The sequence below is a fragment of the Amphiura filiformis genome, chromosome 14, assembly GCF_039555335.1.
Source record: "Amphiura filiformis chromosome 14, Afil_fr2py, whole genome shotgun sequence".
NCBI lineage: Eukaryota > Metazoa > Echinodermata > Ophiuroidea > Amphilepidida > Amphiuridae > Amphiura > Amphiura filiformis.
The window spans coordinates 59,435,454-59,460,507 of NC_092641.1; the positions used below are offsets into that span (position 1 = coordinate 59,435,454).

Here is a 25,054-nt window from a genome sequence, read left to right on the forward strand (position 1 = left end):
AATTTCTGGCATGGACTTAACACATTTTGACACAAAACACAGTATCTGTAACACAGAACTAGCCATATTTTTCTCAAACTAGTCTTAAAAGATAACAAATTTATTACAAACATACAAAATGCGATTCTCTCTACTATAAAACACAATTTTGCCACAAAACACCTTGCATCTTGAACCCCTCCTCCCGTCCATTTTTATCAAAATTTGACGTTTAAAATCGCTTCAAAATTCAAAACTTAGTTGTATTGCATTTCTCAGAATTGAATAAACATCATTTCACTGACAATAAGTGATGACCTGAAATATCCACTTGTTATCACATTATCACAATTTTCCCCTCCCCCCCATGCTGCCACCCTAATCTCATATTGACAGTCGTAAGTTTTTTACACCTTTAACTTTAAAAGTAATACCTTGAATTTAGTAGCACATTTTGATAATCATACAAAATAATGATATCAAAAACTAACTCTACCACCATCCTCTAACATTAATTCTACCATCACAACCTCTCCCTCTCCCCCTTCCCACCCTGTTCATGTCTTTCTGGAGGTATCTATCAAATATTTAAGAAATCCCATACAAACTAGGCCTACTAATATTTAAAAACACCCAAAAAAAAACAACAACTTTTTATGCAGACCAAATTCAGGTATACTGGTCTCAGGACCAAACAAGAACGAAGACGCAAAGCAAGGCAATGTTATCAATCATGCAGAACTTTGGCGATAAACTATTGGAAGCCCTATGCCGTGCTACTTGCCTACAAGCTGCCCACAAGGGCAGTGTTCGTGGACTTAACACAGTTTGCTACAAAACTGGATTGGACTTAACACGTTTTGGAAAAAAATCGATACTTTGTGTGTCAATATTTCGGAAAAAAACACACACATTACTGGATAGCCTAGTTACTCACTACCCATTTTCATCAAAATTTCAATTTTGAAGGTGGGTGGACTTAACACGGTTTGGAAATAAGCTCTTCAAATCAGGGACCGTGTATAAAGGGACTGGAAACAGGATTATTGATAGCTATTGTCAAGCTATTGTTATCAGATTATCTTTCACAACCTTCGATTGTATGCGAGTTGCTTGCGATGTTTGAATTTTATTATTTACTCATGTTGCTCTACAAAATATCAAAAACACATCAAAGTATTCCAATATCTTTTTGAGTTATGACAAATTGTGTAAAATGTCTATCCTTTGTCGAAAATAATTTCTGTGTAGCATCGAGAATCATTTACATAGGAGTCATTCCAGCCCAGTTCAATAATTTTGGCACCATACCTCTTAGATTTTGCTCAAATTTGGTATAAAGGTGCATTCAAGTTTAACTAAGATAAGTCACTTGCGTTTTCTACTTCTGGCTCGTCAAAGATCGTCTGTCAAGGCCAAAAATAGGGCTTTTCTATGTTAAAGAAAATGCAAAGGCACTTTGAATGTGCTATATCTGCTTACATCTACAGCCTATGACCTTCTTTTTTGGTGGATTGGTAAAACTGCTGATACACATGATGAAGAAAAAACAACGAGCTCTGTCATTGCTTTTGTTTATATTTTACAGGGGCCCAAACTTGGCTCCCTGAAAAGTCTCAAAGTTTGACATGTCATTTTTAGAGGCCCAGGGTGATTAAATAAAGACCAATATTAGTGTATATTTGATGTAGTTGCATTCTTTAGTTGCCCATGGCAAGATTCAGGCACATTTGAAACTTTTTTGTGACCCCTATAGTCGGACAGGGGCCCCCAATATCGCTCCAGCCCATTTTTGACCAAAATGAACCATTTTCAAGGGGGAAAATGCAATGTGGGATAGGTGGTAGATTTTTTTAACTAGATATTCTTAATCTGTGGGACTCATTATTAAGGAATCAAAAACTTTTCTAGGGTCTTGCATCATTAGATATGAAATCGCACACTCAAAATGGGCTTAGAGACCGAAAATTAGACCATTTTATCATGGCTCGGAACATAAAGCCATTTAATTTGAACAACTAGTGACAATGAAGGGTGACTAGGTGTTGCTAAATAGCATTTTTGTGTTGTATGTTGATCATATAAATAGAGTAAAAAGGATTGGATGGTTGGGGGTACTTACATTTTTAGACTGGCCTCCCTTAATTAGGCTCAAAATCCTGCGCATGCCCCAAATGGCCCAAATTATTATGAACTCGGAACAATATGTCTTTTCCCCTCAGCCACCATGTAAACACAAGGATGAAAAAGTGTTGCTGTTGGCATATTATGGTTTTATATAGATCAAATAAAGATAACATAAAGGATGGGATGTCTTGGGATACTTAAATTCTGAATTTAGACCACCTAAAAAGGGTAGAAATCCCACAAATCGCCCATTTTGTAAACAATCTCAGAACTAAAAGCCACTTTCAACAAGCCGCTTCTGAAAAACATGGATGACTAGGTGTTGCTAAATAGCATTTTTGTGGTTTAGATCAAAAAACAAATTTAACAAAAAGGACTGGATGTCTTGGGATACTTAAATTCTTGAGTTTGGACCCCCTAAAATAGGCCTAAATCCCACAAATCACCCATTTTATACAATCTCGAACTAAAACCCACTTTCAATAAGCATGCTCAAAAACATGGATGAATTGGGTGTTGCCAAATAGCAATTTTGTTGGTTTATATAGATCAAATAAATGTAACAAAAAGGATTGGATGTCTTGGGATACTTAAATTCTGAGTTTGGACCACCCTAAAATAGGCCTAAATCCAAAAAACGGCCATTTTGTGGAATTTCGCCTATTTAGGCCCATTTTAGGGGGTCCAAACTCAGAATTTAAGTATCCCAAGACATAAAATCTGTTTTGTTGTATTTATTTGATCTATGTAAACCACAAAAATGCTATTTAGCAATACCTAGTCATCCATGTTTTTCAGAAGTAGCATAATGAAAGTGGGTTTTAGTTCAGAGTTTGTATCATGTGGATGATTTGTGGGATTTAGGCCCATTTTAGGGGTCCAAACTCAGAATTTAAGTATCCCAATACACCCCATCCTATATGTTATATTTATTTGATCTATATAAAACCATAATATGCCATTTAGCAATACTTATTCATACTTGTTTTTACATGGTGGCTGAGAGGAAAAGACATATTGTTACGAGTTCATGATAATTGGACCATTTTGGGGCGCGCGCAGGATTTTGAGCCTAATTCAGGGAGGTCAATCTAAAAATGTAAGTTCCCCCATGCATCCAGTCCTTTTAATTCTATTTAAATGATCAACATACAACACAAAAATGCTACTTAGCAACACCTAGTCACCCTTTATTGTCACTAGTTGTTCAAATTGAATGGCTTTATGTTCCGAGCCATGATAAAATGGTCTAATTTCCGGTCTCTAAGCCCATTTTGAGTGTGCGATTTCATATCTAATGATGCAAGACCCTAGAAAAGTTTTTGATTCCTTAATAATATTGAGTCCCATAGATTAAGAATATCTTGTTTTAAAAAATCTACCACCTATCCCACATTGCATTTTCACCCCTTGAAAATGGTTCATTTTTGGTCAAAAATGGGCTGGAGCGATATTGGGGGGCCCCTGTCCGACTATTGGGGTCACAAAAAAGTTTCAAATGTGCCTAAATCTTGCCATGGGCAACTAAAGAATGCAACTACAACAAATATAAACTAATATTGGTCTTTACATAATCACCCTGGGTCTCTAAAAATGACATGTCAAACTTTGAGACTTTTCAGGGGGCCAAGTTTGTCCCCCCGTAAAACATAAACAAAAGCAATGACAGAGCCCGTTGTTTTTTGTTCATCATGTGTATCAGCAGTTTTACCAATCCACCAAAAAAGAAGGTCATAGGCTGTAGATGTAAGCAGATATAGCACATTCAAAGTGCCTTTGCATTTTCTTTAACATAGAAAAGCCACATTTTTGGCCTTGACGGACGATTTTTGACGAGCCAGAAGTAGAAAACGCAAGTGAATTAGAATTTTTCCTTTTGGACTTATCTTAGTTAACCTTGAATGCACCTTTATTTCAAATTTGAGCAAAATCTAAGAGGTATGGTGCCAAAATTATTGAACTGGGCTGGAATGACTCATAGGATTTTAGAGACAAAATGTGATAATTTTGTGGAGATCTATACAGAATGCAAGAACAAACAAAATTGATTTCGATACTGAAATAATTCTTAAGATGATGTTCTTTGAAGATTTATGTTGGCATTTCTAGAGTCTGTCATTATACTAGCAAACATGTAGGCTCATTTCAAGAATGTACAAGACAACAAGCCAAGCGCAGTGTTGTAACTGTGCTTGGATTCGTACTAGGGTCTATTGATCAACGTATTATTCATGCTTGCTCAACTGAGGATAATTTGTAAACCAGCAACTCGCATGGTACAATGGATGGAAGGCGTTTCCAGTCCCTCCATACAAGGTCCCTGATCAAATGCATCACATATATTAAAGGAAGGTGACCTGATAATAGTGATATACCGGGTGTCCCAAAAAAAGGTTACGTAGAGTTTTGAAAATAATATATGTTAATGTTAACAAATATTAATTTATTTTTCAAGACAAAATCTATTATCTCTACTAGTATCCCTGTGAATGTCAAGTTCACAACTGGTGTAGTTAGCCCGCATTCCTGAGCAAGCTGTTTACGTGACATAATGGACATTACGGTTCATACTACCGTCACGACCCCGCGCATTTGGCGGGCTTTTGAGTCGGCCTAGCTATAGCATGCAGTATTTTTTATGATGATCGGAGAATCAAACTTGTTCAGTTTTACTTCAAGAGTTCTGTCAGAAATGTGCAATATTCTTGCAGTATAATTATAACACAGCAGCGATTTAAGATTGTTATTAAATTTACTGTGAAGATGACATGACAGGAGATACAGCATGTAAAAATCAGGCATGAGAATGCACCTTCCTAAAAATAACTGAAAAAACTGAAAATGTGCGTGAAATTGGGCAAAAAGTACCAAAAACGGGCTGAAATTAAATAAAGTTGCGGAAATTTTAACTATAAAAAAAACTGAATTCAGTTTTTAAACTGAAAATTCTCATGCCTGAAAAATGCTGTCACCAAAAACGTCTTTTTCTCTAATGACCCCCTTCCTTTATTTGTTATCAACAAGAGTCAGAAGCCAGAAGCGCTTAAACTGATTTTTTTAGTGTACAATATTTAACTTGTCAATATATTTGTTTTGTGCAATAAGTTCAACCATTACAAAATAAGAGAAAAATAAAAGTAAGAAAGGCAAAATAATGAAAACAACTTGTGCTTGTGTTCAACTTTCGATGTGCGATATTTTGATGGTTATAGCCACTCTTGGGGACACCCCTGTCATCTCGCGCTCATAAGTGAAGTTGTTTTTAAGATACAGAGTTGTAACTTAACAGATAAGTACAAGAAGGATGAATAAAGAATATCTGAAAAATTGATATTGTTTTGTTGTACCATTACAAAATGCAGTTCATTTTATACATGTAACCTTTTTATGGGACACCTTGTATTTGGAAAATCGAATTCTTTAAAACTTACCTATAACATAACATGTTGTCCCTTTCAAACATTCATGTAAAAAGAACATGTAAATGTTCTTTGTAAATGTGACTAATTCCTTATGGAATTACTGACATATTATACAGCGTGATTTTGGTAGTCTACAGTGTTTTTATTAATGATAATCATCATGATCATGTAATAAATTGATATCAAATGAGAGATCCTATTTTTCTCATTAACATATTGAAATTAGGAGTTCCAAATCGGTGTATTTCCGAAGATATGATCAAAAACTGTTGAATTAGTCTAAAATACCATATTTAAGACTAATTCGACAGTTTTTTGATCATATCTTCGGAAATACACCGATTTGGAACTCCTAATTTCAATATGTTAAATGAGAAAAATATGAGCTTTTACCTGATACCAAAATCAGCATTTTGATGGGGTAAAGTGAGGGGATGGAGTTGTCAATCAGGTTACCCACCTTTAAAGAGGTTACACATTCTTACCAAGAGCTTTTTTCTTGAGATGCTCAAGTTTAGCTTCAACTTGCTCCAAATTCTTGGTCTTCACATGTTTCTTGACAGAGTAGATGTTGTCAGCCCGCTGATATCTGAAATACAAGTAAATTACTTGATTAGGGCTGCAAAAAATGCAAAATTTCAAGGGAATTTTACCCACCGTGACAGCATATCTGAGGAGCTTTGGGTTCCCTCTCCAAAGAATTTTTTTCTTGTAACTGCGTACCCACCGAAAAACAACTATCAACCAGCTTCTAAAAGCTGTGTGGCTGCCAATAAAGGTCAGTATGACATAAAGCTATAACAATGAAGTGAAACAAATTTTTAAAAATCATGCCAAGTTCCCTACTGTTGTATGTACATGTACTTCAAATGTTCTCAAATGTACCCGATTATACAAACAAAATGCAACATTAACAATTTACGTCAATTTTTGAGATTTGCCCACAGCGTGTAATTACTAAATCAGCAAAATAAAATGAGCTTTAGATGTTCACTTGAAAATGGCTCATCCTAAATATAACCAGGAAATGCACAATTCATGGTGCAGGTGGTAGATGAACATGACAGAAAGTGAAAACCATCAACCCTGCCCTGGTCCGAAAACCACCTCCTTGCGGGCTAAAAAAAATGAAAATTTCCTGGAAGATGATCAAAATTTCCTTCAAAAGACAAAACTTCTTCCAAATTCTTATTTCTTTGTTTACGGACCTTAATTTCCAAATTTCCCAGGAAAGAGCTTCCCACTTTCCACATCTTTTCCAGGCATACTCCTTGCATTGAAACTACACAGACATAACCAGGCCCGTCGGAACAAATTTAAAAGTGGTGCGGCTGAAAGTTGGGGTCTGGGGGTGAAGAAAAGCACTTAATTGAAAATGAGTGTACAATTTTTACGGTAAATTAATAGAACTAAACTGCAAAACTGTGACATTAAAAAATTTTTTTGTGTGTGTGTGAATTTGTTTATTTTGTTAATTTTTTTTAGGCTTATGTCCGCACCTGCCGCAGCAGTTCCGATGGGCCTGGACATAAACTTTTTTGTCTATTATGTCGAAATGCACTCAATGTGACCCCCTTTTAGAAGTAGCATCAATATTTTGGATGACAAAATATTGGAGAAATATGAATGTACATAAACTATACTGAGCACAAGTGGGGCTCCTGTGATTCAATGTAGCCTACATTAATATCACTATTATTATTTAGGTTCACGTTAATCAACGTCTCATGTTTTTTATGTGGTTTCAGACCTTACTTTTTTAAGCAGTTTAAAAGCTTCTCAAGTTCCTCTTCTTTCCAACGTACTGATGTCTTGCCACGGCCGTTTCGCTGCGATTTACTTTTTGTTTGTTCTTCATCATATGTTTTAGGTGCCACACGCTGTCGCTTTGATCTGCGAGGTTCTTCTTCTGTTGTTGATTTGGACTGTCTCTTTAGAGTACTACCATCTACTGGTTCATTTTGCTGTATTGACTGGGAAGTGTTGCCAGTTTTTGCATCTAATTTCTCTTGTTTAATAGCACTTGCCATGGTTATCCTGGTGAACAAAAATAGACATAGTTAGTTCACTTAGTTAAACAACTACCATGGGAACATTCCCTTCCCTGTGGCCATTGCCACCATTCTCTTGGTCGGGCTGACGTCACAAAGGGGAAATAGCCTTGTAAAACTAGTGTGCGCTGGTTAATAGACTCGCTCGCCAGTCCTACGATACATACCGTACCTAAGGACTGGCTCACGCCATTTTGTCTGTCTATGGAAAATACACACTTAAGGCCAATGAAAGTCAATTCCTTGTTTCCCGTTACACAATTTTTCATGACTGTGTAGGTGACCATTTCATTTTTCATTATTCATTATTTCATACCATTTCATTATTGCATCTGTTACAGGTGTAAACCAACAACTACCCATGTATACATGTGATAAATCACAGTTTGTAGATGGTCGCATGTCATAAGTTGGGTATGCAAAAAGGGTGGAGGGATTACACTTTCTGAAAATTGTGATACAAATTTGATTGGCTTTCCGTAACCCCATATCCTACAGCTGTGGTTGATACCTCATTTTAAGCCTAATTTTATACTCTTTCAGTCTACTGAAGCATATAATTATACATTATTCAGTAAAAAATCACATCAGTTGAAATGAAAATTGCCAGGGGTGGAGGAGCAGGCGGATGTGGAGCAGGCGGATGCGGGTGTGTGCAATAGGGCCTATGTGAAAATTCACATGTCAGCATGTCAAAACTACTAGTTACTTTTTCAAATCTAGTGAGGGTATGATGTATTGACAGCTTTGAATGTTGAATTTGTACAACTAAAACAATTACTGACTACTTAAGGTGGCACTACACCCCATGATAACTTTTGTAACTAATTTTGCATTTTTCTCAAAAAACAACTACACACTGGTAAAAAAAAAGTTATGTATATTATAGGAGCAAGGAATCCAATTACCTCACTGAAATTTCAGTAATTCAAGACAAGTGGTTCATTATATATGTTAAGGTTATTAATTATTTTAAACTGTTGTGATTTGGTAGTTCACAGCATCTGACGAATGGTAGTGAGCTTTGGCAAAAACTGCATTGCTCAATTCATAGCAGGGGTGTAGAAAATTAAAATATCACAGATATACTTTTATAGGTGCTGCGGTTCTTAAGTTACGTTGTAAAGAGGGCTGAAACAACAACACTTTTGTAAAATGTACATAACTCATTAACAACAATAAATTAAGCAAGTTTGCAAAGTATACAATTTGAAGAATGAACTTTTGTAAAACATCAAGGTGTTAATTTTCAATAATATATTGATCTAGATAATGAAAATCGATTTTTAGTTTGCTTCGACCAACAATACCTCGTCTACCCTTAAGAAATGAGGTACATTCTAGCGGTACCTCTTTTCTTATCATAAATAACGTACCGCTTGTCTTGAGTCACTGAAATGCCATACTAGTAACTGGATTCCTTGCCCCTATAATATACACTTATGTTACCAGTGTGTTATTATTTTTTGAGAAAAATGCAAAAATAGTCACATTTATCAAGGGTGTAGTACCACCTTAAAGGGTATTATGTTCCATTTTTTTCATTTTATTTTCATTTTAATGAAATCCTAGTTGAATTTCAGTATTTTTAGCATCATTTTTAATGTACATTTCTCTTCTTGATATTCATTTCCTCAATAATAGAATAACCGTTTCGCAAATTACTCGTAAAAATGTCATTGACCTTCACAATGTAATTAACATACGTACAATTATTTCAATTAATTCATTTGAAGCATTGATGTATTGAAAACATATCCTCCAAATCTGATGACATTCTTGCATAAAATAAAAATTTTAGAGTAATTTTTGTAATTGAGGTCCGATTTGAGAAAAACGCATATATTGAAAATTGAGATTTACATAGACGCCTGTGTATTAATGAATTAATAATTAAGCATTATCTCAAAAATTAAGTACGTGTTAAGGTTAAAAATGGTGTTAATTATTAGAGGTTGTCAATATATATACAACATATCAAAAAATAATTATTTTGTCATTTTTGACCATGTAATGGAAATTGTACCCAACTTATGACATGCGACCAGTTTACAGTATGTAGTTTACAACCACATGAAGGTGATTGTGCAACTATATCAAAAGTTTCACAATATTTTTTACGGGATGAGATCAAAAAGTGCGGGACAGAAGTGAGTAGGTATTCATTATTAATTCATTATTAACCATATATACCATGCTCCTACTGCAAAGAAAATCCCTGAAAATCAACAGAAAGAGATTTATGATATATTTAAAACCACAATTATTTATTTGTATGTTAAAGTTTGTTAGAAATCAACATTTTATTCAAAATAATGAAATATTTGGCCAGCAATATTATTGGTTTTGAGCGGAGTAGGGTAACAGGAAACAAGGAATCGACTTTCATTAGCCCAACGGTTTGCGCAGGTCAGATATTTGAAAAATTTCTTCAAAATTTCATCAAAGGTACATGTATATAAAATTAATACCCACCTTATTCAGCTTATTGTGCTTGCTAATTTAAGACTCGGTTGAAACAAAATTAAGGATCGAATGCATTTTAGTGTCCAAAAAGGCAAAATTATCGTCAAAGTTCTGCAGAATTCTCCACCCTTGCGAAGGGTGCAGAATTGGAATCGGGAATAAAAATATCTGATCTTTGCGATCAAAAACACAAAATTACAACTTTGGACGTACTATTGCTGGCAAATGACAATTATTGTCAAACAATATAGAATAGAACATTTTATGTCAACATGTCAAAATATTGAAGAAATGTGCTCCCTAAACTTGTGGCAACTAGGCAAAATAATTCCCATTCAAACGCATGGGAAACTGAAAGTGCATAACACCGGCTAGCGCTGGTTGCTATGCGCGCGCTTGTGCAAAGGGGACAATGTTCCCGGATGTCCGACCGAGTGAATATGAGTGGCCATCTTGGATTTGCAGTAGGTGAATCTAATTGCTACATGTATGTATCTGTTGTAAACTTGTAATCCTTTTTGAACAAAGGGGTAGAATATACCGGTACCACAAAAACTCTAAAAAGTGAAGTCGAACACGATATGAACAGTAGGCCTAAGCTATTCAGTCATCACTATGAAGCATAACGCAGTCCCGGTGGGTTCAGTCTTCACTGACAATGTGTACGCATGATGGTTCCAATTAGGGGTACTTTTCAAGAAATGTCCGCGGAATTTTCGAGGACAAAATTGTTCGCGATTGTCCAAATTAGGGGTGTTTTTGGAGCAAAATTGTCCTTGAAATGGAAAATAGGGTGTATTTCTAGGACTATTGTCCTCATTTCCCCGTGAAATAGGGGGTAAATTCAAAAGCGTCCTTGAAATGGTAAAAATAGGGGTATTTATTTCGGAAAAATGTCCTCGATTCCTCGTGATAAGGGGGTGAAATGAAAATGCGTCCTCAAAATGATAAAAATAGGGGAGGTATTTGGGGGCAAATTTTCCTTGATTTCGCGCAAGATAGGGGGTAAAATTGCTGCAAATGTCCTCGATTCCCCGTGAAATAGGGGTCATTTTCAAATCCTGGAACGGTCATACGTCCTACCTTTAAATACAAACTGAACCCACCGGGAACGCAGTACATGATATGCGCAGTGTAGACGTCTGATGGAGTTACTATAGCGTGTTTAAGTTTTTTGCACACACTGCGCGCGCGATGTATGCCAGCGTGTGCGACTGTGCGCGAGTAACGCGGAAGTGAATCCAACCATGCCAATACGCATTCGTGATTGGTAAGCATTGTATCCAAGGTCGTGCGTTCGTGTTGACCATTGTAGTTTGAAATACATGTATGCGATACGATCGCAGTTGGATAGACTACAGCTGTTGTGTTGAAAGTTTTGTTCGTTCAATTGGAAATCCTACTATAGTAGACATGATCACATTTTGAACATGTGAGGGCGGGCTTCATTAAGCTTACTTGTGATCCAAGATCCTGTATTAACTGTGTAATCCAATAGGAAAATGAAGAAAATTTGGATTTTGACCCTCAAAACTCCAACCTGCATGATTTTTAGAAAATCTGCATTTGAATATTAAATATTTGATACGGTACTATCAAGTATATGAAAGCCACATTTCATGAAACATAATTTGCGAAAGTTTTGTAACATGGCCCTTCGTGCTCAAAAATTTAGCCATAAAATACATGTACACACATGTTATGACATAGGAAGCCATTGATAATGTGGGGACACACAATTTGGCCCATTTTGGGACATTCAGGCGAGCATACTTTTCCTCATAACATTGCCAATTATAGGCCTACATACATGATTGACCCCTCATTTTTTAAGTTAAATGATTCTCTTTTTAATGAAAGCAATTTTAGATGAACTTATTAAATTTCAAAATTTTATGAACATGCCTAACTATAGTTAGCCCCCGGGGGAGGCACTCCCTATCTGAAATGGCAGGGATGTGCCTCGGCCATGTTAAAAGTAGGGGCATTCAGGTCTGTCATGGAAGTGCCCCGGGAGTTAGCCTAGCCATGTCGTGCATTGACGGTCGGACATCCGGGAACATTGTCCCCTTCGTACAAGCGCGCGCATACCAACCAGCTCGAGAAAGGGGAACTGCTCATGCGCACACTGGTTTTCCCCTTTGTGACGTCAGCCCGACCAAGAGAATTAATGGAGCAGCATGTTCCACGAATGCACGCATGTTGCACAAATTAAATAATTTGTCTATCATGTCTATCAGTCTACTCGGAAGTACAGACGTGTGAGACGCGGACGCACACATTGTGCCGACTTTTAAGGCACGCATACCTGCAGCAGAGACGCAGCACTGCGCACTGTTAACGCGCTGACGCTGTATATGCGCGAGTTGTCACTTGCACTTTGACTTTGTAAATTGTAATTTCAAAATTTGTAGTACTTCTGAGTTCTGTCGTCAGAGTGGACAAACTGTATTTAAAGGGGCATTTCGTGATCCACAGCCTCATCACCCTGGCACTTATCTAAAAAAAAAGTTGAGATTTTTATATCGCTGGAATACTCTGGCTACATAATGTTTAATATGTACAAAATATTTCTTGCAGATTAATTCGTTTAGCAAAGATATCGCGAAATTTGAATTTCGTTCTGGTCAGAGAATATGTAATAAAGAGGAGGGTCAACGGAATTATATCCTTGAGATAATCCTGTATGTAATCCTGTCGCATCTATTCATAGTCCTTTATTCTCAAGTAGTTAGACATCCACTTGAAATATCCTATGATGTTATGTGTGTGATCGACCGCCCATGGTTGACCAATTTTCACTTCAGAATTGAAAATATTTCCAATGTTTCTATAAAGAATTTGTTAAAAAGTATAAAACGCGTGTGTTAAGGACCTGCTGCTTGGATGGGATACCACATGTGGATAATACAAGAAAGAAATCGAGTGCTGTAAATTTTCCCCCAAATCCACCGTTTTTTGTAAATATATAAATTTCTAAAGAAGAAATTTTTAGGATTTTTTTAGATATGATTGTTGATCATTTCTATTTTATTATTTTATGTATTTTCCTGTCATTTCCTGCCAACCTAATAAAGATATTCTGATAATTGATAACATTCTTTATCATAAATAATAGAGTCTGAAAGTGGCAACAAGTAGCAAAAATTATAATTTGCCATGGAACTTCAGTCATATTTTATCTGAAATCTGACAAGATGACAGGGTCTGCATGCATGGTGTGTATGGCATGATGACATGCACACACTGACCTATCCCTAAAAGCAGTTAGCTGCAACTTGTGTATCACACCCATCCCGGGTTCAAACCCTATTGTGGTCTTCTATTGTAAAGCTGCTAAATAGGGTGATTCATCATTTACTTTGAGTGAGCGGTCTCACACATATTCTGTTTGAGGATAGCTTGATCAACCTCCTCTTTATTACATCTTCTCTGGTTCTGGTGCACCAGAAAGAAATTACAACGTATTGTCTATGGAGCAGTGTATACACATAATCATGCATAACTCGCAAACGCAAAATCGGAATCAACTGAAATTTTGGGAATATGTTTTTTTCGTGGATATGTACTGAAAAATGTCATAAAAAGAGGATGCTAGGATCACAAAATACTCCTTTAAAAGGGCATTTCGTGATCCACAGCCTCATCCCCCCACTTTTCTCAAAAAAAGTTGAGATTTTTATATCACTGGAAACCTCTTGCTACATGTACATATCATAATGTTTATGTACAAAATATTTCTTGCAGATTAATTCGTTTAGCAAAGATACCGTGAAATTTGAATTTCGTTCTGGTGCACCAGAACGAAATTACAACGTATTGTCTATGCCACTATGGAGCAGTATAATACACATAATCATGCATAACTCGCAAACGCAATATCGGAATCAACTGAAATTTTGGGAATATGCTTTTTTCGTGGATATGTACTGTCTACTGAAAAATGTCATAAAAAGAGGATGCTAGGATCACGAAATACTCCTTTAATAGGCTTATAATTATTATCATTTGAAACCCTTGCCATTGTCTGTTATTTCTGACAACTAAATATCAGCTGTCCAAAGACAGTAATAAGCTTATCAGGTAAAAATAATGTAAGCTTATAGTTATACGCTCATCTTGTACATGACTTACTTTATCACTTGTTTGTTTCTATTTTTAGCACACAGTCACTGGGAGGTCAAAGTTTACAGCAACTCGTGTCAATTAAGGTCAATGGAAAATGTAGTCTTTTCTCATGAAATAACAAGCTTATAGATAATATTTAAAGCTTATATGCACATCTGCTGAAAGTTCAAAATTTTATAAATATTACTGGATGGTATTCATCTTTTACATTTTTCTTAAATCATTTTTCTTAGACAATTTTTCTCGAAAGAGCATTTTTAATGAGCACAAATATTCTTGACGTCATAGATTTATGATTAGAGCCCACTTCCTGACGAACTGGTTGTCGTAGTTCGGAGTTTTCCGTTTTATGTTTTCTTGCGTCGTGATTGGATACGATGTGACGGTTACGTGCCGGAAATTACCGAACGAAGATCTCGCGACCGTATTGTGCCCTGTCAGATTATGATATTGGCAACCAAAAGAAGGCGTACAAAACAGTGAACATAACGAACCATAAAATTGCATTAAAACATATTGTAACACGTCCCGATCGCCGTTTTTCGGTGAATAACGGTGTCCTGAACCTTTCCCCCTTCCAGACAGGAAGACTTCATGAATCCGTAAGGTACGAATCCACGGAAACTCACTCTTTTAAGGGGAAGACTGTGAACGAAAAAAACACGACTTGGTCAATTTGACGATTTTGCTGACCGTGCCTACGATGCAACTCTGCGATTGCCGGACAAGTAACAACGATTTATCCTACGATATATAACCAGTAATAGCATGAGTGGAAGACCAAGGACAACATCATTTGCTGACGCGAATAAAGGCAGTAATCCTGCTTTCCAGGGCTTTAAAATATCACGTAAGTACACGCCTCCATTTTGATCAAAAATCGGGCGAATGGTAGTCGCCATGTTGGAAATGTAGCCAGCAATCCACGCAACACGAATCACTGATCATAGAAATAAAGTGAACACTGCAACCATAGTTACCATACCAGACAAAAGTTCTTCCTCTAAATACTTATTTAAGTAATTAAGGCTAAATGTTGCATACGTCTGAATAGTTGTTTGTGCTTGCAATCATTGTCTAAAGTTGTAATTCATGAATTGTCTAAAAATTTGGCTTCATTTCATTTGATTTGTAAGCTTTTTAATTTCCAGATCAGGCATGCAAGATCCTGGTTACATATGCTTTTTCATGTTTTAAACCCCTTTCAGAGCTCTTCCACTCTTTTTTCATATTTGTCAATGTAGCATGTATGATTTACTGCATAAATAAAGAAATGTGAACCTGATTCTGATACGGGTTTGTTACACCCATCAAATGTGTGTCATGACATTGGCCCGGTCGATCGACATCGCCATCGGCCCTCATTGGTGACTGTAGCCTAGACTAGTAGTAACCCATGGATTCGATCCATGTAGGGGAGGGGTTTGTTGTGATTCCATCATGTCGATATGTCCATGATGATGATGAAAATATTTTGCCCGAGCAGTGCAAGGTGAGGGCAAGGCAGCCAGCCGTGTTGTGCCTGCCCTGTGAGACTGAGTCTGAGAGCATGTGACTTTTGTGAGGGCATGTAAGTTTTACAACGTCAACGATCACAGCCACAATTCTATGAACCCTGTTCATTTACATTTCCCCAACATTGGTTGATTGTATTTCATCGAATAATAAAAAGGAAAACGATTTAGTAAGATGTTACATTCAAAAATGCAATTTTTCTATCATGCTAATTGCTATACCGAAATTGTCTCGCTGAAGCAGCCGGGCATTAACATTTTGCCTGGCTCTAGATGTACATAAATGTTGAGGTAGATCATGAAATTTTGCTGTTCCTATTCGCCCTTTGCACGGATCCGCCATCTCACCAAAACGAGGTACTATTATAGTCTATACAAGTTTTACAAGATGTGCATTTTTGTTTCTCGCGCTTTTCTAGCAACGTGCCAGAAGGCTTTTTCAAAGGATATGTTTGACAGGCGTACGTACAATGTACGCACAGTCGCACACACATCAATTTGTCAATTAGCAATTGGCTATTTTTTTCCTATAGGCAGGGATAATGATTTGCACTGAAAAAAAAATTCTGCGCATTGGCTATTTTTTTCTGCGCAAATCACTTGTCCCTGCCTATATGCATGCTTGGACTTTTTGCACTTACCAGATTTCCACTCCTGCAGTGCACATGAGTACAAGGCCAGAACACAACGACCAGAGTGGGTTTACATCTGGTAGTAGGTCAACCAAAAGTTGAATGAGAATGACCCACAGAATTAAAGATATTCGGGTCCCTGCCGACGGGCACAAATTCTTCGTCTTATCTAAAGCGTCTTGGTATCCTGCAGGTGACAGCAGGTCACATCCATTGTGCGTTATGCGCCCATCAACCACGTCACGCTTGCATGACAACAATTGCCTCAAGCGCATTCCAAGGGAAACCATATAATTAATATACCGTACCCCTAATTTTTGCTCCATGTCAGGATCAAGATGGCGATCGAGTCCTGGTTCTCCTCTAATTAGACTGAAATGAGCCCAGAATTTAGCCAAGTAAAAGTGCCATTATTTCCGATTTTAAACCGATCGGAAGGTTAAGTATTATTTAAAGCCCCCAGACATGTAGATCGTAAATTGCCAAATTGTCTCAATGAATGTTTTACAAACTCTGCTTCAGCTGACTGACTGTATGTAGCTTATATGATTATATCTATTGTTTATTTTATGATTGAATTGTCTCACGTACATCAGGTACATGACAGAAGTAGCTACATGAATTTAGAAGGGTTTATTTTTACAGCATAAAAGTGCACAGCCACTGCATTGATGCATGCGTGATAATAGAAAATCTTGCAGGTGTTATTCCGAACGTGGTTGTGTAGAACATGGCCTATACATGTGTACATGGCTGGCTAAGACCTTGTTGATGTTGACTTTGCAGAACTTTAGTAAAAAAATAACCATTACCAGTACTGTAATGCGATTGCTACTTCCACGATGTTGATAAAGGCAGAACTTGCAACATGTATTTGATGCAATGCGAGTACACCTGAGAACTCGTCATTTTACGTCACGCCGATCTGCGCACATCGTTTATCGGACATCATTACTGCGCAGTGCGCATTGCAAGTCGGCGTGACGTAAAATGATGAGTTCTCAGGTGTACTCGCAAAGGCTGGGATTTACCGAAAAGGTCAATTGTCATGCTCACTTTAAACTTCTTCTTTTGGACACCCAAAAATGTTGATTTTTGGATAGAATAAGCTAAGATTTGGACCTACCGTATTTACTTTTCATTTTTTGCACCGATACCTCCACAAAGGGGATAGGGGAGGTACAATGTACATTGTAAGTGCATAACACCCCAATGATGACATGTTTGTTTGTGTATCAAGTTCCTCATTTGGACATTTGCTGGACATTCAACTTTTTAGGGTAAATGGTATTATACACACGTATTAGGGTGCATCAAACGCCCCTCATGTTAATGTTATTTTTTGCTCATATGATTAAAGTGTGCCACTTGTCAAGTTAAATAAGTGGTCCAAATTTAAATTCAAGCGGAGGTCAGGAAATGGGTCCACCCTAAGCTCAAAGTTTGAGCGTTATTTGCATGTATAACATATAATTACACATGAGGCAGCTATTTAGTTTTCGGTACTTTATGACATGCACAATAAAGGCTGCCTCATTGATTTGTGGAAGTAGTAAATTGTATCATCTCAATGATCTCATACTTACTAATCATAATAATCATGCTAGGATGATGTCACAGGTTATAGGTATGCCTTCAAAATGAATAGCTGCCCCATGTATTCAAATACATAATAAAGCATACATATCTCTTATACTAGTCTTATTTGGTGTTAATTCACTTTCCGGTTGCCATCAGAAAGGCGTCAATAAGCCAGTTAAATACAATGATGGTTCTGCTTAGCAGTGAACAATTAAAAGCCATTATATTATTTATATTACCATTGCTCAAGATACCTGCCATGATCCTAGCAGTTACTAGTTTGTAAGTATTAATCATCATTGAGATGATACAATTTATACAGTTAGTGCACAAATTTGAGTGTCTTCTTCGATCTTGCTCCACCAACTGCAGAACATTCTGATAATAGTTTCTCATGTGTAATTGTAGCCATATGTTAAATGGCACTCAGTTTCAAACTTTCCGTCGTCATTAACCCATTTGATGGCTTTAACATTGTTTAAAGGATGGATCCACTTATTTAACTTGGACAAGTGGCACACTTTAATCATATGAGCAAAAAATAACATTGACATGAGGGGCGTTTGATGCACCCTAACACGTATGTATGTAAAGTAGGCACCGGAGTTTCGCGCGATCGCGCAAAAAGTGCAAAAAGATTTTGGTGGTCCATCGTGAATTTTGAGAATTTTGCCAAACACACTACTTTTCAATGTAAATTCACCAATATTCCATTTGATGCAGGCCCAGCACCTGTTTACGTGAGTCCAGCATACTCGGCAGTGGGGTTTGACCCCCACCCTTTTTATTTTACCCCCACCTTTTTTACTGAGGCACCCTTTATACTGAAAATTCCTGACCCCCACGCTTTTTACTGAGGCACCCTTTACTGAAAATTCCTGACCCCACCACTTTTTGTATCCATTGATGAAGTCACACGCAATTCGAAGTAAATCAAGTATGCTGAATTCTGCACCAATTTCGCACGATCAAGTCTGATGTTTTTCTCTCCATGAAGTTGATAAATATGTGAACAATGCAAATTTTATGTGAAAAGCTACTACTGTACTGTACAATAAACATTTTAATTTATAACTGTACTTTTTTGGCGTCCAAATGTTGTTCTTGTCATGAACTGATTTGTATCTCGTGTGCGCTGTGTTCAGTGACTTATATCCTACCCATCTTCTCTCAATCAATTATTCATGACTAATGACGTCACTCATACGTACGATCGATGTAAAGAATGAACTACCACACATCGTAACACGTCATGACATTTGCATATCACGGAAAGGCGTCCGGGGAGGATATTGTGCTGGTCTGGACTCACGTAAACAGGCGCTGGGCCTGCATCAAACAGAATTTTTTCTTGCGCAGGTTTGGCGATTTTTCTTGGAATTATGATTGTTTTAACATTCAATAAAAATATACTGTAAGCTGAAACAAGCCCACGCTTTTTATTTTATTCCCACGCTTTATACCATTCCACGCTTTTTACCCAAAAAGTTTATACCTCCACGCTTTTACCTATTTTCAGAATTTCGAACCGGCACGCATTAAAAAGCGTGGGCTGCCGAGTATGTCCAGACCAGCACAATATCCTCCCCGGAAGCCCTTCCGTGATATGCAAATGTCCGATTGTTTCCATGACGTGTTACCATGTGTGGTAGTTAATTCTTTACATCGATCGTATATGTATGAGTGACGTCATTAATCATATGCAATTGATTGAGCGAAGAAGGGTAGGATATAAGTCACAGAGCGCACGCGAGATATACGAATCAGTTCATGACAAAAACAACATTTGGACACCAAAAAAGTACAGTTATGCATTAAAATGTTTATTGTACAGTACAGTAGTAGCTTTTCACATAAAATTTGCATTGTTCACATAATGTATCAACTTCATGGAGAGAAAAACATCGGACTAGCACGTGTGAAATAGGTGCAGAATTCGGCATACTTGATTTACTTGGAATTGCGTGTGACTTAATCAATGGATACAAAAAGTGGTGGACTTTTTGACTTGAATTTTCGCGCTTTATAAAAAACCGGCCGCGCATTTTGCCGTTTTAAATCGCGCGAAACTCCGGTGCTTAATGTAAAGTAAGTGTTTTTAATACATACTGTGGGAAATTGTCCAATTTTGCAAGAAACATTGTTTACCTTCTAAACTTTTACATATTGTTCCCAGGAAAAAAATATTGGCCCTGTCTATTTTCCAGAAAAATTAATGGTTGCAGAAAAATTTATGGAATGTGCAGAAACCATCTGACTTAGAGGGGCTTCACCACCTCGACCCCCACCAGCCCGGACCCTTCCGACTGTGCTGGATGAGAGCTCCGCTCGCTACACTTTGCACTTTGCAGATTTTTTGCAACAACCAAGTGGGGTCTCTGCTAATTAATTTGTAGCCATCATGAAACATTTGACACGCATGTACTGTACAGTTCTTCATTTTAAAAGCGAGGAGAAAATTTAGTTTGTTCCTTGGTTTTTGAGCTAACAAAGAACCCCCCCCCATTTTCGAAATTGCTCTCCAGAATACTTTTTGAAGTCTAAAATAATGAACATGTCATAAATTATGCACAATTTTTAAATGCTTGGCATCAGTATGTAGTATGTACACAGAATTGCAGGATTCAGAAGGCCTGGATTTTATACATGCAATTTGATAGGGATCAAATTTGGAAGTGAGCCCTCATGAAAATGAGCCTTGACAGTGGCAGACCATATTTACACTGCACTGCACTCTTATGGCAAGCTAAGCGGCTCAGAACGTGGGACTAGCTACGCGCAGCTTCTTTCTCGTTACGTGCAGCTTATTAACCAATCAGAGCTGATGTAAACATCCTCTCTCACAAATATTACGTTGTTAATTTTTGTAAATGAAAATATCTGTAGTATATCAGCAAAAAAATGGTATAGGTGCTATTAAAGTAATATCTGAACAGAATGATGATTGTTCTATATTTAGGGGGCTATCATTTTCTTCGGAAGGGGATCCCAAATATAGGGGGTCATACTTTTTTGGGGGGGAGGGGGGTCATAAATTGATAATGACAAAATGTAGGGAGTCACAAGATGACTACAGATAGTGTGTTTATTGTATTCAAAAAAACTGATTTCAATACAATTTTAGCCTGTCTAGGGGGTAAGGTGTATCGGTTGTGGGAGTCGGGGGTCATAACATTATGATGCCGAAATAGTGAGGGCCGCAATTTATTGACGCCGACTTTTTGTAAATTTAGGAACCCCCCGTTCGAAAAAAAATGATGACCCATTTTACTCTCTCCATATTTACACAGTGGCATGTGATATCGCTTTCCTGCAATATCTTTACACAGCGCTTTACATCAGTACGGTAGTTGTTGTTTGACCTTCATATCCCCTGCACCGCTAATACAGCCCGAGTATAAAGTTACTTGCTATTAAACACGGTGTAAACTTGGAAACACTAAATAAATATGCTTTGTGTCATTTTAGCCAGGCATTAGCAACATGTTCTCTTGACACGTGCTGTGATTTGGCCTCCTTTACCCGTTCGTTATCTATGCTAATTCCGTAAATTAATTACAAGATAATAATTGTGAAAGAGGATACCTATAACTATACTACGCGCAGCTAACGAGCCAACCACGTGATTAAATTTGACTATTTTGATTGGTCAAACAGCTGCTCGTAACGAGAAAGAAGCTACGCGTAGCTGTTCCATGCTTTTGGCCCCCTTGGCTTGCCATACACTCTCTAGTAAAATGACACATGGTTGTGTGCCATGAATTGGGGGCCAAATGCATTACAATAGGGGAGATTGGGGTTAGTTGAAACATTTTTCACAAAATTGTCTTTTTAACGCAAACCGATTACTTTCAAGAAACACTAACCATATCAGTATAAACATATATACATACATGCTACAAATACAGCCTTAAACTTTATTGGACCTGCTTATGATTATTCATATAATCCAATTTGAAAGTTTGAAAAAAAGTGTTTCAACTAACCCCACCCCTGGGGTAAGTTGAAACATAGGGTGGGGTTAGTTGAAAAACGGCTTGTAAAAATTTCAAAATAATTATTATTGTGTTGTTAGGGTTATACTTCCCTTGAAGGCACCATTTAACATACATGTACAATCAGTATGAAAAAATGAATAAATAAATATGGCCATGTGTTTTGAGTTGGGGGATTTTTGCCGGACATTGCATATTTTTGGGAAATCGCGCCATTTTTTGTTTAGAATTAATTATTTCAATACCTGTACATGCTACTACAGGCAAAGTATACATATTCTGAAAGGAAATTGTATGAGGAATCCAAAAATGCAGATATTTATGATGTAGGGGCCGTGCTAAGAAATATATATTAAGTTATAAAGGGAAAAATTTAAAAAAAATTGCCAAAGATCAAGTGGTCCTATTTTAAAAATGCCTTACCCTACATCAAAACAGACTCTATTTTTGCATTCCCCACATCAAAAGCTTTCAGAAAATATATAGTTTTACTTTGCTACCTGTTATGGTGCTCAAATTGCGCAAGTGTTAAAACGCGCCATTCAAAAACGGCTCTGAATTTGATGAAATTAACAAATCATGTTCTGTCTAGAAAAATTAAGTAATTAAAAATACAGAAAAGATATGTATATATAAATTTAACATAAATTCAACATTACAACAAGTTATTCACAGTATTTTGAAATTTGTTGTCCAAAATATGAAGTTTGTAATTACATGTAGTAAGTTGCACTTGCGTATACGATATCAGCAGGATTTCAACAGGATTTAAAATTTAAAATAAGTTTTGCTGATTTGCAGAATTTCAGATCTATGTTTGCAAGTCAATCCCAATATGCAAAATAGTTTACTCCTTTTGGAATGACTGTCTCCTGGGAAAGCCTTGTACAAAATTACAAAATGTACAAAATGACAGGTACTGGTCCAAAGAAAATTGGGTAAAAACTGAGATGAAGACCGTGCTAATTTAATGATGTACATTGAAGTGACTTTATGTACCGTAAATGTAATACATGTAGTCTTTTGAAATTGTGAAGACCAAGGGGGTTAGGGGGGTGAGCCATCCCCCACCTGAAATGAGCTGGCTAGCTAACTCAACCACCCCCCACAAAACAACATTTCAAACACCCCTAACTCACCCCCCCCCTAGTGTGAAATTGAAAATTGGCCGGGTAAACACAAATTTTCACCTTAATTTTGGGCTTAAATATAGTGTACATTACCATTGTTTTGCACAATAATCACACTGAAAAATCACAGTAACACAGTGTCCACCAGGAATTTGTTTGTCTTTGCCCCTTCAGAAAACTTACCACGATGCACCACTGAACATGTAAAATACCTGACCCCCTCCCCCCAAAAAAAAAGGATTTTTACCAAGACAATGTATGTAAATTAAGAAGGTTATGTTTGTAGGTAAAAATATTTAAATCTGACAGAGTATATGAAATCAGAAATACAATCCTGATGAGTTTTCGCAAACTTCACCGGAAAAGAGCATATCCTGAGCCGGCATTTCCCGAGCAGCCATATCGTTAGCCGACTCCAGCCTGGCTAATTAATTTAATTAAAACCCTGAAACTTGGAGGATTACACATTCAGAATACTAATAGTATTCAGGCTTGTCATATTTAGGCAATTTTACTAATTTTGGGCAAAAAAGCAAATCAGAAACAACATGTAAATAAGCTGGAGCAAACATTAACACAAAAGTGCATATTATGGGCCAGCATATTATGGGCCGACTCCACCCTGACATTTTTTTCGTTCAGCTGCTATAACTTTTGAAGTATACATGCTATATTAAAAGTTAAGGTACCAATGTGAAGCACTCACTAAGAGCTTTAATTTGGTATATAATTTACCTATATGTAGACTGTATCTACAGTAATTAAACAATTCAACATTTATGCAAAATATTCTGCGCAAATGTCCAGGCTCCAGCCTATGAGACCCCCAACTCATAACACACGGCCATATGTGGGAGTGCGGGTCAATACTTTGGACACAAGGTGACGAGTGTCACCATAGACCAAAATATGAGAAGCCTAAAATATTATAAAATGTACTTTCTGTATGCACTTTTTGCTTGTATTATTGCTTTTTAACCATATTAAAGCAATATTGAAAAAATGGTAAACATGTTACAATTTTTTTAAAAGTCAAATTTTTAACCATATTTTTCTATGCGATTTTCGTGTGTCAACTAACCCCACCTCAAAAGTTTCAACTAACCCCGATGCCTATTTTTACATTTCAAAGTTCATTACACAAAATAAGAAATACAATAAAACTTTTATTTAAGATTATTCTAGGACTTACTACTAGTGCTTATGATACTGAAAAAATAATCCCCTGAATCTTCAAACAACATGGAGATAACGCAACTTTTCTGAGGGGTATAAAAATTAGTCAGTAAGTCAAAAAACAGATATTCCTTTCCCAAGCCAACACTGGTGGGGCATCAGTGCTGTTGCTAATTTGGTGGATGACCCTTACAAATACCTATTACTAGGTGCCAGTATTTTACCAAATTAATTTTTTGTATCAGAAAAAAATACAATGTTTCAACTTACCCCGCGTTCCAACTAACCCCAATCTCCCCTACATACCGGTACTAAAAAATTGAACAATGTTTTTGTACTTAAACTGATCTAATTCATAAACTGTTCATCAAAACCCTATAAAACTATATTTCACTGTCAAGCTTAGAGTACTACATTGACTAGTGTCTTCAATGATATCATGCAGGAAAAAAAAACAATTAGATTTTGAAATTTGAGTGGTGAGTTTAGTCACCAAATAGCGTCATCGATATGCCGATAAAACTTTTGGAATAGACAGAAACAGAGCTTTAATTTGATACTAAATTTATTTTGCCAAGTATTGCCTGGATGCCAGAAATGGCGCTTGAAGTAGGCCAAATTTGCACATGTTTCTATGGGACGCTGAATTGGTGTTGCGCCGAATGCGCCCCCTAAACTAAAAGGCTGGAAAATTTACCCCAAATCTGCTGCACATCCCTGTCCCCTCATTTTCACTAAGAAACACCCCCGGGAAACACACAGTGGGTCTGCTCATTCCGCACCCCCACCCCCACCCATCTTGCATAAAATCTGAGTAGAGTGATTCCCTAAGCTGAAAACAGTGGGAATGACC

General features: G+C 37.0%; 2 protein-coding genes across 4 annotated transcripts in view; one reads left to right on the forward strand and one right to left on the reverse strand.

Annotated features, from left to right (window-relative positions):
- The window catches only part of LOC140170380 (uncharacterized), a 29,099-nt gene extending 14,843 nt beyond the window's left edge, over nucleotides 1-14,256 (reverse strand). The window contains exons 1-3 of the mRNA XM_072193755.1: nucleotides 14,180-14,256; nucleotides 7,284-7,565; nucleotides 6,014-6,117 (exon numbers count right to left, since the gene is read on the reverse strand). Of these exons, the coding sequence (XP_072049856.1) occupies nucleotides 6,014-6,117; nucleotides 7,284-7,558 (379 nt within the window). The 5' untranslated portion in view covers nucleotides 7,559-7,565; nucleotides 14,180-14,256. The remainder of the gene's footprint in view (nucleotides 1-6,013; nucleotides 6,118-7,283; nucleotides 7,566-14,179) is intronic.
- Nucleotides 14,257-14,540: 284 nt separating this feature from the next.
- The window catches only part of LOC140170376 (glycogen synthase kinase-3 beta-like), a 66,631-nt gene continuing 56,117 nt past the window's right edge, over nucleotides 14,541-25,054 (forward strand). Inside the window, exon 1 of one of the 3 annotated variants that reach the window (XM_072193749.1) lies at nucleotides 14,541-15,023. In XM_072193749.1, coding sequence (XP_072049850.1) covers nucleotides 14,942-15,023 — 82 coding nt within the window. In that variant the 5' untranslated portion in view covers nucleotides 14,541-14,941. The remainder of the gene's footprint in view (nucleotides 15,024-25,054) is intronic. The other 2 variants (XM_072193751.1, XM_072193748.1) reach the window with 2 other exon arrangements.